We start from the raw sequence: 18,842 nt of genomic DNA, 5'->3' as shown, positions 1-18,842 counted from the left end.
AGCTTCAGAACTACTACATGTGATGGGTGGATCAAACACTAATTTAATATAAAGCATGAAAAGATTCAGAAATTCAAGAACTGTGCAGAGTCAGTAAGCAACGGAGCAAAGATAAGGAACTCACTGACAGCACCTTTGCAACTGCATAGCATAGCAATAACTGACAACATGCTACAGTAGTATACAGACTATACAAGCATTATAAACAAAACAAGAAGCCTATTTTGAAAGAGCATGAATGCATGCAAAGTCTCTAAAAATATTCAAGATCAAGCAGAACATATGGATTCTTGACAAACAGGATGTAAATTTGGCCCTATTAATTTAAACTACATACCCCAAAAGAGGACTATCCACAATGAGAAATCTACTTGGTATCGCTCTTCACTTTCCAGCCTTCTGGATCTCTCTACTGATTTATAGCTCTGATTTTATCTTCTATTACAAACTCTTGAAACACCTACTCTAAAAATCAACCTTAATCTTTGTTGTGCTGGCGGGGTTTTTTTTTCCTCTTTCCTTTGTTTCCATATGACTAGAACAATCTTCTGACCTAGACATGCACTAAGTTCTTTTCTTCTCCTCCAAGAAATCTGTAAAACAACACCGTTCTGCAAAGCTATCACAGCAGATTTGGCTGTGGTCGTTACACTTTTTCTATTTAGTCTACAGGTTACCCTTATGCTTTTAGGTTATGCACAGTTCTGCCTCTATTGAACAGGCACTGACCTACTACTAGAATTAGGGAGGAACTTAAGACATCTAGCTGCCATTTCAGACATCAGGCATAACTACTGAGGGGCACCGCTGAGACTCTCAAGCTGCTCACTCAGGGGTGCATCAGGTGCACAGCTATCCACCAGCAGCATGCAAATACCCTGCCAAGCCCTGATGACCCCAAATTTCCTGGTCTTTCAAGACTGATTTGCAAAGTATCAAATGGCTATGGGATCAGACCTCACAAAAGATAGAGACCAGAGAATGGAAGCACAGGTGAGCGTATGCACGTTTCATTCTACTCAGTAATGCAGCTGTTAAAAGACAGTCCTGTTCTCCAATCCCATCACTGCCTTTATTTAGGACAAGGACTTGAACGTGATTTCTCACTATCTCATGCGAGACCATCTACTTGGCGTGCTGAATTCCCTCATACTTAGCAGAAACGAAAGTCTAAACTCTTTTATAATTCCACCCCACCTTAAACTTAAATCCACACACATTTGCTTGTTCGCATATTTAGAGAGCAGTCCGTGAAGATCAGGAGCAATAGCAGAGACATTTACAATGGCATTCAGGGAACCAAACCAGCAGTAAGGTGCCGTTTAGGGGCATTCAGAGAACAAAATTACATCTAAAGCGCAGTTCAGCTGAAACATGAAAAGATGGTTTCAAGCGCAGAGAAATTACTTAAAAAGCATCTGCTTTCCCAGATGCGTAATCACTGCAACGCCTACTTTTCATTTATTTTCCCTTCCTTCCCCCAAATCCTCTTTCCCCCCGGGGACAGCCCAGAGGAGGGCAGGGGCGGCCCGGCCGGCGGCGCTCCCAGCCTCCCCCACCAAGGGCGCAGAGACAAAGCGGTTCTTCACGGACTACGCGAGATCTTCGCGGGACACTCGCTATTCACGGCGACACCCTTTATCCCCAGAGCGGGACAGGGGACATACAGCTGCGGGAAGGAGCCAGCGAGCCCCCCGCCGCCGCCGCCGCCAGGGAGCCGCCGCGGGGCCGCGCCGCGCCGCGCCGGCAGGAGGGGACGGGAGAGGGAGGCAGGGCCTGGGGGCAGCGCCGGGCCGGGGCTCACCCGGGCCTGTCGCTCCAGCTGGGAGTGGAGGCTGGAGCCCTGCAGCCGCTGCACGATCCGCGCGATGGTGAGCGACAGCCCGCTCTCCGGGTCCACCATCGCCGCGCCGCGCCCCGCCGCCTGCCCGGACCGCCTTCGCTGCGGCACCCCCGGCCGGGGGGGGGGGGGCGTTGCCAGGCAACCGCGGGAGCGCGGGGCGGGCCTCGCGGCGGCTTCCGGGCGGAAACTCGGCCCTCACAGCGGCGTTCCGCCCCGCGCGGGCTCCACCGTGTCGGTGCGCTCGGCCAGATCAGCTTGAAAATACAAAAGTCTTCGGCTGCGGATTAAGCAAATTTAATTCTAGAGGACTGGGGCAAAAAATTCTTTAACCAAATGCGGAGAAACCTTAAAAAATACCTTATGCTAAATCTAGGAGATTTAGCCGAGGGATGCCGTCCCCTGAAGCAGGAGGAGCAGAGACGATGCAAATGCCCAGTAGTGTGTCAATGCCTTGGACATCTGATCCAGTTTACACCGAGTTTTCTCTTGCTTCTGTATGTAAATGCATATATGAAGTTAACTACAAACTGGCATTAATATTTCTGGGTTGTCAGAGCTCATATTTCATAACCTTCAGGGAGATGTAAAGCAGTGTGCTTGCTCCTTATGAAGGTAGCAAGGAATGAAGGGAAGATCCAATTCCAAATTGTGTTCGTGGGAGTGGATTGTGTGTGGAAACAGAGCACCTAAGTGCTGGTGGCAGCAGTGAGCACGTACACTTCCCTCTTTGTACTGAGCGTTAATGAAGTATTTTGCTACATTCCCAACTAAACAAGGATATAGCACGCGCTGGCTTCATGTACTAGCTCCTACCGAAATTCTGCAAAGAGTTCACGTGGAGGCAGTACAGCTCGGTGTTTGGTGAGAAGTGTCATTTGTTTCTGCAAGAACTTTTATCTTCTAAGAGCGTCGCGTGGAGCAAACCGTGTCGTGCCACCAAACTCCACAGCTCAGGGCCGCTAAGTTGGGGGGTTGACGCTGCGGCTTGCAAGCAGGAGAGGAAGCATGCCACAGTCCTCAGCAGCATTTTCTTCTCCAGGGTTTGGGAAGCAGGGGACTTTCACATGCAAGAGGACATATAGGAAATGCTGATGCAGAAAATAGAGGAGGCGCTGCAATGTTACACTGAGCGTCACTTAGCAGAAGCTCCTGATATGTCAGGGCTCCAAGATTTGGTACCTTCGTAGCAGTAGCTCAGCACCGCAGCTGGCCACCACCCCATTCTGTGAGCTGCAGGCGCCAGATGCAGCTAGACGGTAGGGTCGTCCAGCGGGGCAGAAGCTGTGGTATTCTGCTGGTGCAAAGTATGAACACGGCCCTGCTTCTGGGGGGCACGGGAGGAATACATCATGTATGCAGTGCGTAAGACTTTACAGGTCTGCAAAAACTGTCCTTGTCTCCTCTAGGTCATCAAAACAGAGGATAAATCTAATGTCAGCTGCAGATCAGTAATTTCCTACAGTTGTCTGCCTCCACTCTAAATCTGTGTTTGTTACCTTCTTCACTTGCACATCTGTCACTCCCTTCATTCCCTGTTTTCCAGGCTATTTCTAGTCTATTTTCCTTCCTCTCATGCACTAGGTTTTCTTGCTGCCAGTCATGTTTCTAACACAACTAAAATATTTCTTGTAAAATGCCAATCAAAGCTAAAAAGCAAGGTGATAAAAAGAGATAATCTTTACAGTATCTCCTAGAGTGCCTTGGACTGCTACTTGTGTATTCTTGCCGTACCTAGTTAAGAAATTTAATGCTAAAGTGCATGCCTCTTTTCTGTTCCCTTACAAGGAGCTTACCACATTGCAGCATGTGAAATGCAGGGTCATTGTTAAAAAATATCCCTTAAATAACAGGCAATGGCAGAATTCCCAATGTGAATGGCATTTTCTCTAGCCTGTCCATCTTGGATCACATAACTAGTTTAATTTGGTAAATGTGATAAGTGGCAATTACTAGTGCTTTTTCATTGTGATTTACTTTTAAATTGCAAGTACACAACTGAAGTACAGTCAACGCAGAATGGATTTATGATGTCCAGTACCATATACCAAAGGTAGCTTGCTGCATTTGGCAGAAGATCAGGTCTAGATGTCTTTGGCTTTCTGGGGGTTTTTTTTGGTGATCTTTCACTCTCTTCATCTCTAGCTCATCCCCCTGAACACTTTCTGTCTTTCCCACCCTTCCCTCACCTCCATTTGCACTTGCAGTACTCTCAAATGTTATACCTCTCTTTACTATGTTTTATATCAAGATACTGCCATTAATTGTAAACAATGCTGGTATCCCAGCTGTCTTGTATTTATCTGCCACTGCAGATCTGGAAAGTATCAAGAATTTGGCAAGGGAAAGTAAAAATTACACAGTTGGCATCTGATATATTTCACCCATAGGCTCTGCCTCCACCTCTCTTTCCTCTTGTGGGTTTCAGGTTGAAAAAAGGAGGATACAAAGCAGCAGATAATTCATACTGTCATTTTTAAGGCCACATGAGACAAAATGCGTTTTAATGCTTCCAATTCTGGAGATCAGTTTATTTCCTGGAATGTAAAAGGAGTCAATAAAAATAAAAGATATCTGAAGGAAGCATAAAGTGCCTGAAAGCTTGTGTTTTTACCCACAACTGCATTAAGGAGCAGGGCTGTTTGTAGGTATTAGCAAAGAGGGCAGTTGCCTTGGGTAACGTAATAGGGGGTGAAGGAGATCAACAAAACTAACATTATTTTTAATGGGTAGTTCAAGTGGTTTTTCTATGATCACTGACCTAAGGGGTACAAGAGATCTGCCACATACTGTTAGAGAGTTGCTCAGAAATTTCTTCAGGAATTAGGTACATCTTTTTTCTTATGATATGAAGACGTACCTCTTCACTGCTAGCAGAAATTCACTTGTGAAATGAAGTTTTAGGTTGAAATAGGTACTCCCTGGATTTCTCATCCAAGCAGGTTCTGTCAGAGAAGCACATGTTCAGTCCTTTGCTCAGTGTGCTCGTTCTTTCCACTAAACTAAAGTAAATTAAATTTTAATCTCAGTTGTGGCCCAATCCTGCAAAATCACCCTTATCACATCCACTAGTTTACTTGTGTGATCAGAACCACGATATATTGTTTGCTGTTGATAACATAGAAGTTTAACAAAAAATACAAATAGAAGAAAAGGAAATTTCTGTCAGTGCCTCACCCTCATCAATTCTAAGCTTTATTCAACCTGCTGCCCAAAAAGTGACAACATATTTTGATAAGTTTCAATACTTTATTTAGAATAACTAGTTCCTGTGGAGTAATGAGATTTTTTGCTCTAATACCACTGATGCAATCTGAAGAATGTAGGAAGCTTAGATAATGTGGCTTCGCTTATCAGAACAGAAAACATCTCTTATTGCAGACTATTGTTCATGAAAACTAATATATTTTATCTAATAGATGGCTGAACTTGAGAGCTAGGCTTCACTACCAGTGATGCCAGGGATCATCAGTCTTGTCTGAGGAGTTTCGCATTGCTTCAGTTCTTCATTTTAGGTAATTTCCTACCAGACCTTGGCTTTACACAGGTATGAGCCTCCCTGGAGAAGATCGTGTATCTCAGGTCATTGTATCTATTAGTGGTACTTTTTAATAGCATTGCTGAGTCATAACATTAACATTGAGTCATCAGGCATGTAAAACAAATAACATGAACCAAGTTCCTAATTCTTCCACTGTTACTAGTTTTAGTCCATTTTTCATGTGTTTTGTTGTTAACCAAACCTAGTAGTAATAGTATGCTTTTTCTGCTTTTAAAAATCCTCCTGTGTATATTTATCATGCCTATTAAGAAATCGTTATGCAGTTCTAGGATTTCTTAAGGTACAAAAGAAATGAAATCTATTGGTCTAGATCAGTTTGGAAGAAAAGTATGTCCTGCATCCCAAATATACTTTCTGTACAGAGTAGTATAGTGTATACTTTTATATGGCATATATTTTGTATCTTACTTTTAATCATCACTTTCACCTATCAGCAAGTCTCTCTGGAAATTTACACAATTATTGTACATATCCAAACTTTTAAAAAGTCATACTTCAACATCTGAAAAGCAACCATTTTCCCAATATGCATAACCACTTCAGTTACGGTTCTTAGCAGCTTTAAACACCCAATCAGTACACAAGAAATGAACTAAAAAGAACTCCCTTGGGACTCCCTCCCTCAGGTAACTCTTAGTTGACATCTTAAGGGCAGGTTTTATTAGGATATAGATATGCCAGGGTGAGATTCGGTATTGCCTCCTCAAGCTTATTGATTTCAGTGAGACTGAGTGATATAAATATGTATACATACATAAATACAAATAAAAACAGAACTTGGATTTTGTTTATTACAGGAATTACTCCCTTTTTTGAACTCCCTGAAAAATGTATGGAGTGGTAGAGTTCTGTATCTAGTATATTATTTTACCTAAAACTCTGATTTTTCACATTTTTATTATATAATGTTCAATATTACTCTACTGAAATAACTTCCGAGTGCGATATCCTATTCATAGCAGTAGAGGAATATTTTTCCCATGGAAAACATAGTAAGTGTTCTAAGGTCATCTTTTACATCTTTGTTCACTGCCTGGAATATATATGACTTATTATAGAGTCAGGTCAGTATGTGCGGCAAGTCTTCAGCAACCAATAGGTCACCTAGAATACATTATTTAGTGTCTAAATCATAGCATTTCTCTCCTTAAGCATTAAGAAGCAGAACTATAAACTTCACTAGGGACTTAGCAGAATAAAGTTCCCTGTCTTATCAATTTCAGGTATTTTTTATTTCTCTGATTAAGATTTGATGACCATTAAAGAGGATCTATCCTTTTCCCAGAAAGTTTTTTTTTCATTGTGAAAGATTAGTAGGCTGATAGTTTCCTTTTTAAACTGTTTTCACAGAGAAGAATAAGCCAAGAGGATATAGAAACTCTTAAAAGGTTTTTATAATTCTTCTCCAATGGTTATATGCTTGGAAGATAACCAGATGCAGTAACTGTTAGAAGCAGCACTATAGTTTGGGCCACAGGGGTGCTCACTTCCATTACTAGGATTTTTCAATTATCCTTTACCACTAAAGCTAAACGTCCTATTTGTTCTATTAAAAAGACAGCTAGAAATGCTAGTAAGATAAACTACAAAATGAAAAGACTGCATGAACTGAACATAACAAACAGAACCTTCTTGATTTCCCTGTAGTTTTTTTTCCACTGATGGTGCCTTTCTTTCCTTGTATGGAAAAATGCTTTATGCCATCGAAAGGGAGCACAGGGCACTGAATAAATATCTTAACCAACTATGGAATAGAATCTCATCTGATAGATCTCAGGCTGTGGCAGAGGCCTAAATAATTCTGGATTGAAATATTTGATAATTGTCTGTATTAGTCCCAAAGAGATTAAGTCAAAATGTAAAACTGAGCTCTAATTTCTAGATGTAATTTCTCTGTTTTTATGTACAGGAGTAGCTTATAAGAAATATATTTGCAGCAAATAGTTTCAAAGATTGAGTACTAATGCCTCTGTTACAAGAATTGATGTGTATAGATATGTCAGTTTATACCACCAGTTTCTTCTTGAACAGCATTAATTCTGAAAAGCCTTGAATACTTAGTAACTTCTCAAACCAAAAGTACAACTGTTTCTAATCATTTTAATTTGAATTATCTTGACCTACCACCTATGTCATGATCTGATTTTTTAGAATTGATCTGAATATTTCCTTCAGAATCCAAATTTAAATTTCCAAAGTTCTATATATAAGGTCTTGTGAAGAAGATATTCTAGCACAGTATGATTCAGTTAAACAGTTAATGAAACAAATAATACTTTTCTCTTTATTTTGCCAGAACATCCCAATTAGACTTCCAATAAAAACTTTAATGAGCAATCATTTAGAATTAAGTAAAGACTCTTTGGGAGGGCTGTCTTTAGGAGGTATAAAATTTCTGCTGGCATTTCTGTTTTCCTTTAAAAACAAAATTCTGACATTTCTGGCTTTCTTAACTGAAACCTAAATTTAATTTAAAGAGATAAGCTCACTGAAAGTTTATGGTTTGAGAAAGATTATACTTCTGGTGCAAAGAGGTTTAAAACCAGTCTGAGTGACAGTAAAATCTGGAGGCATTCCACTAACATATAACTTAGAATATTTACAATAATAACCTTTCCTTGCTTCCCCCGACTTTAACAGATGTTTTAAGCAAAGTTTGTAAAAATAAAAAACTAATTGTCACTGATCTTTCATCGAGGTGCAAAAATCTTGTCAGAATGTACTTCCTGCTTCAGTTATTCCACTTTCCCAGACTGCAGGATTGCAGAATGGATACATTAGAATAAAGGGAAAAAATGAGACCAAATAAGGTAACCGAGTAGAGATCCAATTGCCACAATTCATATTCATAATTGAATATATGATCTGTGACTGTTTTACACTGCTTTGTCTCTACAAAGCATGCTTAACACCAATACAGTTGACTACTGAAAAGCCCAAACCAATAAGCATGAAATTGCAAATATAACATACTGATTTCAGATACAAAATAGAAAAAATTATTAAAAGGAATCATCCACATTTATGGCAAATTTTCAAACATTTTAATGGTTAAATTAACAGAATATGGTACAACTTTTCCATATAAAATGGTTAAATCCCAATTTCTCATTTGGTTGATAGGTTTATAAGCCCCTGGATATTTGGGAGCCTTAAGTGATGTCCTTGTAACAAAAAGTGGAGGTAGAGAAGTCTGAACAGAATTTGGTTGTGGACTTTGTTTCTCCCTTTTTTTGAGAGTTGAGTGTTCTCATTGGCACCTTTAAAACTGTTTTGTAATGTAAGCAAAGAGTGAACAATGAAAATGAATTTAAATCTTACATGCTTTCGGTCACATTAACTCCCTGCACAATGTAATATTGTATAAACACAGGCAAATAGTCCAAACTAGCTATGGCAATTGTTCCTCAGAGTGTTTTCTTTAGAATTATAGAGACAAAAAATATGACAAGTAATGCCAACAATACTATCTTCTAACAGCCCATCTCTAGTGAAACTCTGGAAATAATTTTCAATAAATTGGCCAATTTGAAAATTAATATAAAAATTCCCAAAATAATGACCTGGAATAGATCTTCATCTCTTCATCTGCCCTAAGTTGTCTTTGCTGAAGATCTCCCTGTACCTCATCTCACTTAGTTCAATAATTAGTCCAAACTGTCAGCTAGCAGAGTTTCAGTTAACAACAAAATATGGCCTGGAGATTGTCACAGTAAAAGAGCAAGAGTCAAACAGCACAGTGCTTAACTTGTACAACAAAATACGTAGCCATGACACTAATTAAAAAAATTATTTTCATTCTAGGAGCCCAAGTGTTTAAATGGAACTGTCCCATTATCACACTATCTGAAAGCTCTTCCATGTCAAATCATGATGGTGGAAAATAGTAAAATTCTAGTAGACGTCACATAAACTTGTGCTTTGCTTTCTGTTAGATCAAAATCCTATTTGAGATAAGTTGTTTTAAGAACTTTTTAATAGTAGAAAGATCTTCTGAAGGAGAGAGGTTGTGCAGTATCCCCTAAAATGTTCAGATTCTTCTGGATTCTCTGGATAGCTATGTCATAACCAGATACCCTACTGAAAATACTTTATGTTCTCTTTTCTTTACCCTTGTTTCATAGCCTGAATTGTTTGAGATGAGTTAAGTTCATACTAAAAATTCAGTCTTTGATAAGAAATGTAGACAATTAGTTACTTTGATACCTGGGATCAAGACCTGGATCTGAAGGTCCTTAGAAGCTTATTCTGAAATGCTGGTATAAATCTGTCAGAAGTATGTGCATGTATACAGTTACACAATTTTAAGTTCATCACTGAAACAACACCTATAAAGGAAAATGAACTTTTTGATCTATTTGCTCATCTCCTACACGACAAGGATTAATTATATTTCTGAGGTTCTCATTCTCATATAACCAACATATTCCTCTCCAGGAATCCGTGAATTAACCATAGATCCTACATGCAGTGGGAGTCAAAGATCTGAAGTCTCCAAAGAACATAAGTTATGTGCCTATTTTTTGACTAACAAGTACCAAAGAATTTGTCGAAATACATCAATTTGTATATTTGATTTCTTGTGCAGACAATTTATGTCAAAGCAGAGGACTGTTGACCAGGGAAAGTTTATGATTCTAACAAAAGCTGAAGTTTTCAGAACTGCTTTTGTTGATGAAATTAATCTATAACTGTAATTTTCAGTATTTTCCTCAAGACAATACTTCTCTTGCTGATCTTAGCTTTGATTGTTTTAAGCCAAGATTGTGGTTCTTGGGAATTCAGGTAGCAATGAACAAATTTGAACAGTTCATTTCAAACATGTTTGGCTCATCTTACAGAAACTGATACTCTTCCAGAACTTTAGATATTGAATGAGATACTAGAAAAGGAACTTCTCTCCACTCTAAGATGCTCTAAACTTTGAAAGCTTAGCTATGGCTTCAGACATACTGGTACCAATTCACCTAGTAAAATATCAGCTGACTTTCTCTATTTCCATTTTCATTTCATAACATCTGTTCTGTTTCCTGCTAACTATACAGCCAGTCTCTTAATAACTTAGTAGGTCTCATGAAACTAACATCTTTTTTTCTAATTCTGCAGATATATGGAAACCCATTTGATCGTAATGTCCTGAGTATAGCCTGGTTTCTCTTTAGAGCACACTTCTCTGATAAATATAGAACTGCAGCAAGTCTGAAGAGGCTGTCCTTTTCCTGACTCTTCCACTGGCCCATTGAGTGGCCTGTGCCAAATCACTTTGCTTTCCTGTGCTTCTTTTTTTCACCCGTAAATTGAAACTCATAGCAATGCAGATAGCATAATTAACTTCTTTCATATGCTTCTTTGAGATCTACTAATGAAAAGCACTGTATAAGAGCTGTGAAATAGTATCACTTTCTGAAGTGGCTCTTTCTTTGTTATGTATTTCATTGGAATCTTAGAAAGAAAGAATTGAGGTTCTTGATTGTTGCATGTACAGATTTATTTTGCAGTCTATTCCATTTGTAATGTATTGCCTGTTTGTTGTATATGATTGTCACTGTCATGACCTTATCCCAGAAAATCATCTCAGATGACTGAAATCTTTAGAATTTGACAGATGTTAACTGACTGACTCTGGCTCCAGTGTGCAAAAATATGATCAAAAGAATCTGTACATGGTACCAATAGCTGATGGGGTTAATATAATAGGATGCCAAACCACAAGTGACATCTCAGGCCTTGTGTTCATGTTGGTAAGTTGGTGTGTGGTTCCAGCATCCACTACCTCAGGGTGTGCAGAGCTATTTCCTTGCATCTTCAGCTTGAATTCTGAATTGTTAATTCTGGCAAACTAATATCTTCACAGGATGAAGAGAACCTTTTCTAGGTGTGTGTAGGTGTGCACAATCCAGTGTATAGCCTACAAAAGATACAAGCTATTTTTTTAAATATCTATGTTTCTCTTTCCCAGGGTACTATTCATTTCTCATAAGCACCTATGCATCAGTTATGGTAATCTGCAAAAAGGAAAGGGTGGGCTCTAGTTGTGCAATGAGCATTTTACCCTCAATTTTAACACGACTTTTTACCTGGGGGACTTCAGCGCCTATAGAGAGGACTGTTGCAGCTGAGCCTTGTGCTAGGCCAATATCGGCTAAGACACGCCAACATGAATCACAACCTGTACTATAAACCATGTTGGAGGGCTGAGTGGATAATCACGTAAACCAACAACCACAGGCCTCTCAGATGCACCCAGACCTCACTAATGATATCTTATTGACTGTCACCATGTGTCAGAGGGACTTTTATGTGATCCTGTATTACTTTGGGCAGATGATATTATACCATAAATTACATATAACTCTTCTAAGCAATCTTCCCTAAACTTTGTATCACATCTGCATAGCAATCACAGGGCCAAAACTGAATTTCTGAGTGTTCTTTTATCCAGAAAGCCATCACAGCCTTTAACATGACTCTAAAACTGGAGAGAGCTTCTTACCATGGTATATTCCAACCTGAAGGTTTACAGAGAGGATATGCTGTATTCTTTGCATTCATCAGTGACACTTGAGCATTGTACAAAAATCACAGTCATCATCTGAGCTTTCTTCTTCTCGTCTGAACAAGATAGTATGGCAGTCTCACTGAATACCCACAAAGGTTTCAAGGCCAGCTGTAATGTGTCTGGTGGGTAGTCAGGCGGATTATACTGCAGCTTACCAAGAAGTTCAAATATTATGAATTGGCACTTAGAAAAAAAAAGTGGTCACTCAAAAAATCTTTTAAAAGATACCTTGAAATGTATCTAGATTGACTATAATCTACCAAGGCCTGTAGAGTCTTCCAGACATTTATTAAACTACATGCCACAGCACAGTCATCCGTAACTACAGGCGAAGCATTGTGGGGACAGCAAGAGCACCCTGTTTGCCTTTTGATATCCTTCACAGTTAGCAAATGCTATTTCAAAAATCACTCATTGTACAAGGTGCTCTGAAGCAATTTGCTTCCATCTGATATTATTTAATTCAGATGGTTATAATATAAGGTGGTTTTAACTGTAGTTATTCTGAGACACTAATGGAACTCAAGCTCAAATCACCTTGAAAAAGCACTTGGAATGTACTACACTTAAAAATAAATGTGTTCTTGAGAATTTCATGTATTTTCCGAAACTATAGCCTAATTCAGATCTCCCAATAGTTTATATTTGTGTGAGTAACTCCAGTGAATTAGTGGCAATATGCCAACATAACCCTGGCAAGTGAGACCAGAAGTAGACCATGACTTTCCAGATACATTTCTTCTAAGTAAGTCATTTATTTTTTTTCATTTGCCAAGACAAAAAAGACCTGGCAACAAACGCAGAACTATTTGTAGATCTGACAAAAGAAGCTTTTCCAAATACATCATTTTACAAGTAGAGTTCTATTTAAATTTATGTAAAGATCTTCTATGGCAAATTAATTAAAAAAAAAAACATGGTTATCATGAGGCAACTGTCATTTCATATGGTTTGGTCTTAGATGAGAAAAGCATTATATATATAATATGAAATGACAAAGAACAGCCATTTTTTCTGGCTACTAAGTCAGTAGCCAAAAGATGTTCAGTGTTTGACATCACAGGAAAAGAAAAAGGATCTGGACTAAAATAAAAAAAATAAATAAATAAATAGCAGATTCTTGTTATGCATTAGTAGGCCTTCTTCTTCTTCTACAGAAAATTAAAAACGAATATTTCTATATACATTTCTTTAAACTATGCACAGAGTCACACTATGGTGCCTAAATTATTTCTTAATTTTCAAAGTCAATTTTATTAGTAAATTGATGTTGTTAATAAAGCAGCCAACTCAAAAGGCCTTCTTGGCTAGAACTTCCAACGTCCCAAATAATGCATGGCTAAATTCAAGTGGGAGAGACATTTAAATTTTTGTTTTTCCTAAATAATAAAATCATACCTGTAATAGTAAACATATCATTAGAACAGTTTCCTCTTTTTAAAAAAAGCTTGTGGGGAAGCAATGAGATGATACTGATTAGCTGAAGAGAGTATTCTACATGCTATTAGCCAAATACAGCAGAAGGAGAAATGGTGTTAAAAGGCAGAAACTCAGAGCTGTCCAGACAGTAAGATTGTTGGCTGTACATTAGAGAATATTATCTATTACATTTATGCAAAAATGCCTAGAAAAACAAAATCCTTTGATCTTAGTATGTTTCATGCAGAAGAAGTCCACTCTGAAAAGTGAGGCAAGAGTTCACAGCAAACTCTTCCTCCTTCAGAGATACTGAATCCAGCTCTGCCCGGAGACAGATGGTATTCATCCAGAAGTTCTAAAGGAAATAGTAAAACTATTAAACATGATGTGTAACCTCTCACTTAAAACTTTGCTGCCAGAGAAAAGGCATTTTGCAAAAGTAATGTCAATGTTTAGAAAGGGCTCCAGAGAAAATCCATGGAATTACAGGCCAGTCTGCAAGCCTGGCATCCACAGAAAGAAAACTGGTGAGTACTGTAAGAGCAGATAAAAATCTCTGGACACATTCTCTACACAGCTTGTGGAGAGGAAGGTCACACCTTGCAGCGTTAGAGAGCTGAGCCTGTGAACAACATGATCCAGTTTGTGTAAATTGTAACTACATAGTCATTGGGATGTGCATAAGGCAGCCTTCCCTCACTCGGTGCAGACTTGTTACTGGTTGAAATCAGTGGCTTCTGAGGTGAACCATGGCTCAGTTCTTACCCTTCAGCTGTTCGGGTCTCTCCCTCGGCTTTGCCGTCCGCCCCTGTGCCTCTGGCTCATGTGCTTTCCCCATAGTATGGCCACACCAGCAGGTTCCACCAAGCAGGCTGTGTCCAAGTCGCACTGGTCTCTTTAGTGTTCTTGTGACAACATGAGCTCTCTTGCCACGGCCGTCCTACACTGCTGGTGTTGCAGGTTTTACCCCTCGTGCACGCACTCGGGGAGCATGCCTCATCACTGCAACAAGCCATCCTGTGGCATGGGGCTGGGTGAGGTGACACTAAGGGGATGGACCCCCACCATGCTGGGAAAGATGGTCCTTCAAAGCTTCCCACGTATGGTTGAGACACAAACTGGCTATACAGTGCCTGTTGTACTGAGCTCACCCCTGGCCATCCTTGCACCCTTGTGAAAGCATACGGATTAGCACCCAGCATGAAACCAGATTATGCACCTGTGATGACCACCTCAGTCCAGAACTATCTGAGATGAAAGGCAGTATGCTAAGTCTTCTATGAGAGTCCACCACTGTCTGCTGATTTAGCTCTTTCCATATAGAGTGGTCATGGCCGGTGTTTTTATGCACAGGCTAGCACTGTCACTGCCACCTCCAGTGGGCTCGCATTGGCAGGCAAGTGGTGAAGCTGTCTGCTTGCATGTAGCTCAAGGCAGCAGGACTAACAAAGTGTTATCTGGACTTACATATCTAGAAAAATTGAGCTGCAAAGTGAACATGGCTCTGGGATCTCTTTGCAAAAGTGGAATGCAACAATCTGACTTCCTCTTTTCTCCTCAGGAAAAGAAAGGTCGAAAAGGTACTCTTTCCTTAGGCTGCAGTCAGAGGCCAATCGCTTGGAAGCCAAGTTCCTGGCAAGCGTGAGTGTCACATGGATCTCCAGATACAGTTCCCATGAGCCATGAGCAATGGTAGTGATTCAGTGGTGACTGCACTGCTAAAGATCTGAACAGTTTGGTAGAATACATATGCCGAGTAGCATGGTTTCTCAGTGGCAGTCCTAGCTTGTATGCATGCTTCACGATTCTTGTTTTGTTTTTTTAGCTTAAAGCATTTTTCCCTTGCACTGTGGGCAGAACACACAGCACTGAGCTGTTATATTACTTCTTGGTTTGTGTCTTTATTGCTTCTCCAGGAGGACTTTCCAAAGATCTGAGATGGTTTGACATGTGCATCAACCAATATCCACAAATAGTTGTGGAGGACTGTTCTGGGTTGAGGGAGCCAAAGCTGGCATAGATTTGCATGCCAGAAAGAACTAACTGAATCATGGAAGCAGGAGTTCAGGACCAATTCAACATCCTGATCAATCAGTAGACCATTGGTCTGGAGTGAAAGACGGAACAACATGATTAAAAGATGAGAAACAAAAAGTAAGAAAAAAGCTTCCCGACAGAAAGCTTTGCTGCAGCTGTTTTTCATTTTCATAAATGCTCTAGAAAATATGGAAAAGGGTGAAGTGTAAAAGTTCTCTGCTGATGCTAAGTCATTCGGGAGAGAAGAAAAGAAGGCTGACTCTAAAGAGTTGCAGAAAGCTTTCTGATAAAATGGGAGAATAAAAATCAGTGTAAATTAGAAAACAATTAAAATTTGTCAGGTACAGTGTAGGGCTCTAAACTAGCTAGTACTATGCAGAAAATAGACTACTGAACTCACAATAGATTCCTCTATAAAAATATCAATTCGATTCTCAGTAGTTATAAAAAAGCAAATAAGATTACAGGAATTATTAGGAAAAGAACAGAGGAAAAAAACAAAACAAAAACTCAGTACACTGTTATTTAAATCTCTGGTCACCTGTTATACAAGACTTAGGAAGAACTAGAAAACTTCTATCCCTGGGCTACAACGTTAATGAAAGATGTGAAACAGCTTGTTTACAAGGAGTGAGTGACTAATCCGATACCGTTCAGATATGAGAACTATGAGCTGTATGGAGAAGTTGGATACAGAATGGTGATTCACTGTCTGCTGTAATACAGTGAGAGGGAACAGCCTCAGAGGAGTTCCTTTAACAGCGTTTCATTTCTGGAAGGGTCTCAGTGATCCCCCCCATCTGGGCTTCCCTCCTGGTCAGTCACGGGTCTCCCCAAGGGCGAGAGCCAGGGCACCTCGGTAACATCCCCCATGCTTCCATTCACCCTGTTTCTTCCCTTCTTTTTAACCAGGTCTCGGGGGACTTGTTGCAGGACACTACCCAATCCGGTTTAGTAAATCTGGAAGCCTAGTGGACAAGAATAAGTGCACGCGCTCAGACTATCGCTGACAACTATAAAGAAAAGTTTAACCTTCCTCTTTAGTATAATATTGCTTCCTCCCAGTACAGGAATAACCAAGCTATAACTCATCAAGATACCAGCAGTTAACCTCTCACCCCAAAAGTACAGTGGTGTACCCTGTATAAAAACTGCAGATTAAAAATGAATGAAGAAACAATCCAATCTCAAATAGCAACACATATATAGAAGAAAGTAATACAAGAAATACTGCTAATATTAGCCATTCAATACAACTGAAATTGAAAATGTATCCAATTATTTTTCTAATGTAGATCTAATAGAAAGTGCTAGGAATCAGGAAGGATCTCTAGGACTTTAAGAATGAGCTCAGAACAACAATTTGACATCTTGCTTACAGAAGGACTCTAATTCCATCACAGGCTATTTAATCCAGTAAAGGAATTGGTAGACACAATTATCCAGCCTGTGTTTTGCAGCAGGTCAATAATTGTAATAATTTAAATTATTATAATAGTTTCTTTTGATACACAAAGATCTCAGACAAAAACAAATTTAAGTTCAAAGTCATTCAAATTGGGTGCAATTTTATAATAGAAGGAAATGCCCTAGAAATATAAAGAGTTCGTTGAAGTCACTCTCAAATAAGGAAATCAAGAAAGCAGAAACAGTATTTTCTATAGAAGGGGTTTCTCAAAGGAAAGAAAAGCTGTTAACCAGAAGATTGGGCAGCTTAGACTAAACTTTCTGCATCTTGCTGTTACCTATCAAGAACAACATCATCATCAAACGTAAGCTCAGCAGTCCTTTCTAAAAAGCAGCCGTTGCTTTTCCTGTAGACTGCCACCACTAAATCAGCACATCTCCTGGCTGCCGCTTCAGGTATTTGGGATATTATAATCAACTGCAGTGATTTGCCTTACTGACTTAATTTGAAATTCACAAAGGAAATGTTCAGGAAATACTAGATAATTCAAAACTAATTCAAAACTGACCCTAAAAAAATAAAATCTGCATTTCAGTAAATAAGGAATGTTTGGCATTTAGCAGAGTGCTTGATTAGTAACATCCATCAATTAATTAATGTATGCATTAATCATATACCTCAAAAATGTAAAGGTGAACTAGACAACTGAGAGAAAATCAGTTGTTTTCAGAGACTTCAGTAGCTAATATTCAAGCTTAGTGCTCAGTTATTGTGAAAATGGAAACATACCTAAACTTTCATTTCTTAAATATATTTTTCACACATTTTGATAGTCATAAAAGGAAAAAAAAAAAGAAAAAGAAAAAGTGTCATTCTGGATTGATTTCCTACCAGTATGATATACCTTTGGACTGGAATTGAATCCTGCTGGATTGAATGTTTCTTTCTGGTGAGACAGTTGCAATGTGAGGTACATCATATACGCTGCCAACTTGAGTCTGTGTTATCTCAGATTTTAAAAGCTGCAAGAATTTATGCAAGAAATAGAAACCTTACAATAAATTTGTTAAAGAAATGAGAATTTAGAAATTAGAACTTTAGCTGCAGCTTTTCAGCCTACTCTCCCACCTACCCGTTCTAGTTAATGGCACTGCACATTAAGGCTGGAGAGCTGGAAGAGAAATCCAGGCCTTCCAGTCTTTGTGTTTCAACTTTAAGAGGTATGAATAAAACTATTATTACTCTTCCTATTTAATTAGAAGAGATTTTATATGTGAAATCTGTTTTCAATTGAGTTATAACAGAGATTAGTTTATAATAAAATGTTTTGCCATGAGCTGTGTGTACTTCATCTCTACCTTTCTCTGAAAAAAAATCCAATAAACAAAACTGCAGGTTAAAATCCCATAACACTGTTGAAACACCAGATAAGATGATGTTTGTGTCTTCAGAAAACAGAACTAATAAAAAAGAATTTCTTCTTAAACAACCAAGATCATCATATTTTACACTAACATATAACTGATGTACAGCGGTTTATCATTTCATTAGGTTTACACACAAGTTGTATACAACTCCTTGCGCCGAGAAAATTCATAGGCTTCTGTTTGTATTAACAATCCTAATACTATACTTTTGTAAGGTTTGATCCAAAGCGCATTGGAATTAGTGAGTCTTTCTGTTGATCTGCTAGGTTTGGGGTCAGGCACTTACAGAGCTTTCCGATGGAGTTAGTGAAGCGCTTCACCAAATGAGGTAAATAGCCCTTGTTTTTCTGAGCCAGTCCGCAGCCAGTCTTTGGTTCACTTCGAAAAACGTAGAGAAAATAATTGGCTTTGTGCAAGGCATGCAAAATCTTCACGGTGTTTTTTTTCGTCTGAGCCCTTTTATTCAGCTCCTCTTACCATTTTACGTTTTGCTGTCTGAGAGACTGATTTATCGCTCTCATCACTTGCTGATCGTGATTTATTGGCTGTGGCGTAACGGACTTCCTCTGAGGAACATTGCAGGTACGGGA

At 39.2% G+C, this 18,842-nt stretch overlaps 1 protein-coding gene across 2 annotated transcripts in view; it reads right to left on the bottom strand.

Moving 5' to 3' along the window:
- TBC1D19 (TBC1 domain family member 19) overlaps positions 1-1,934 on the bottom strand; it is a 46,066-nt gene extending 44,132 nt beyond the window's left edge. For both annotated transcript variants that reach the window (XM_062574595.1, XM_062574596.1), the window contains exon 1: positions 1,805-1,934. In XM_062574595.1, coding sequence (XP_062430579.1) covers positions 1,805-1,903 — 99 coding nt within the window. In that variant the 5' untranslated portion in view covers positions 1,904-1,934. The remainder of the gene's footprint in view (positions 1-1,804) is intronic.
- Positions 1,935-18,842: the final 16,908 nt, after the last annotated feature.

The sequence above is a fragment of the Rhea pennata genome, chromosome 4 (genome assembly GCF_028389875.1).
Source record: "Rhea pennata isolate bPtePen1 chromosome 4, bPtePen1.pri, whole genome shotgun sequence".
In the NCBI taxonomy this organism is placed as follows: domain Eukaryota; kingdom Metazoa; phylum Chordata; class Aves; order Rheiformes; family Rheidae; genus Rhea; species Rhea pennata.
The sequence above is the reverse complement of the archived record's forward strand: the minus strand, read 5'-3'. Positions and strand labels throughout refer to the sequence as shown.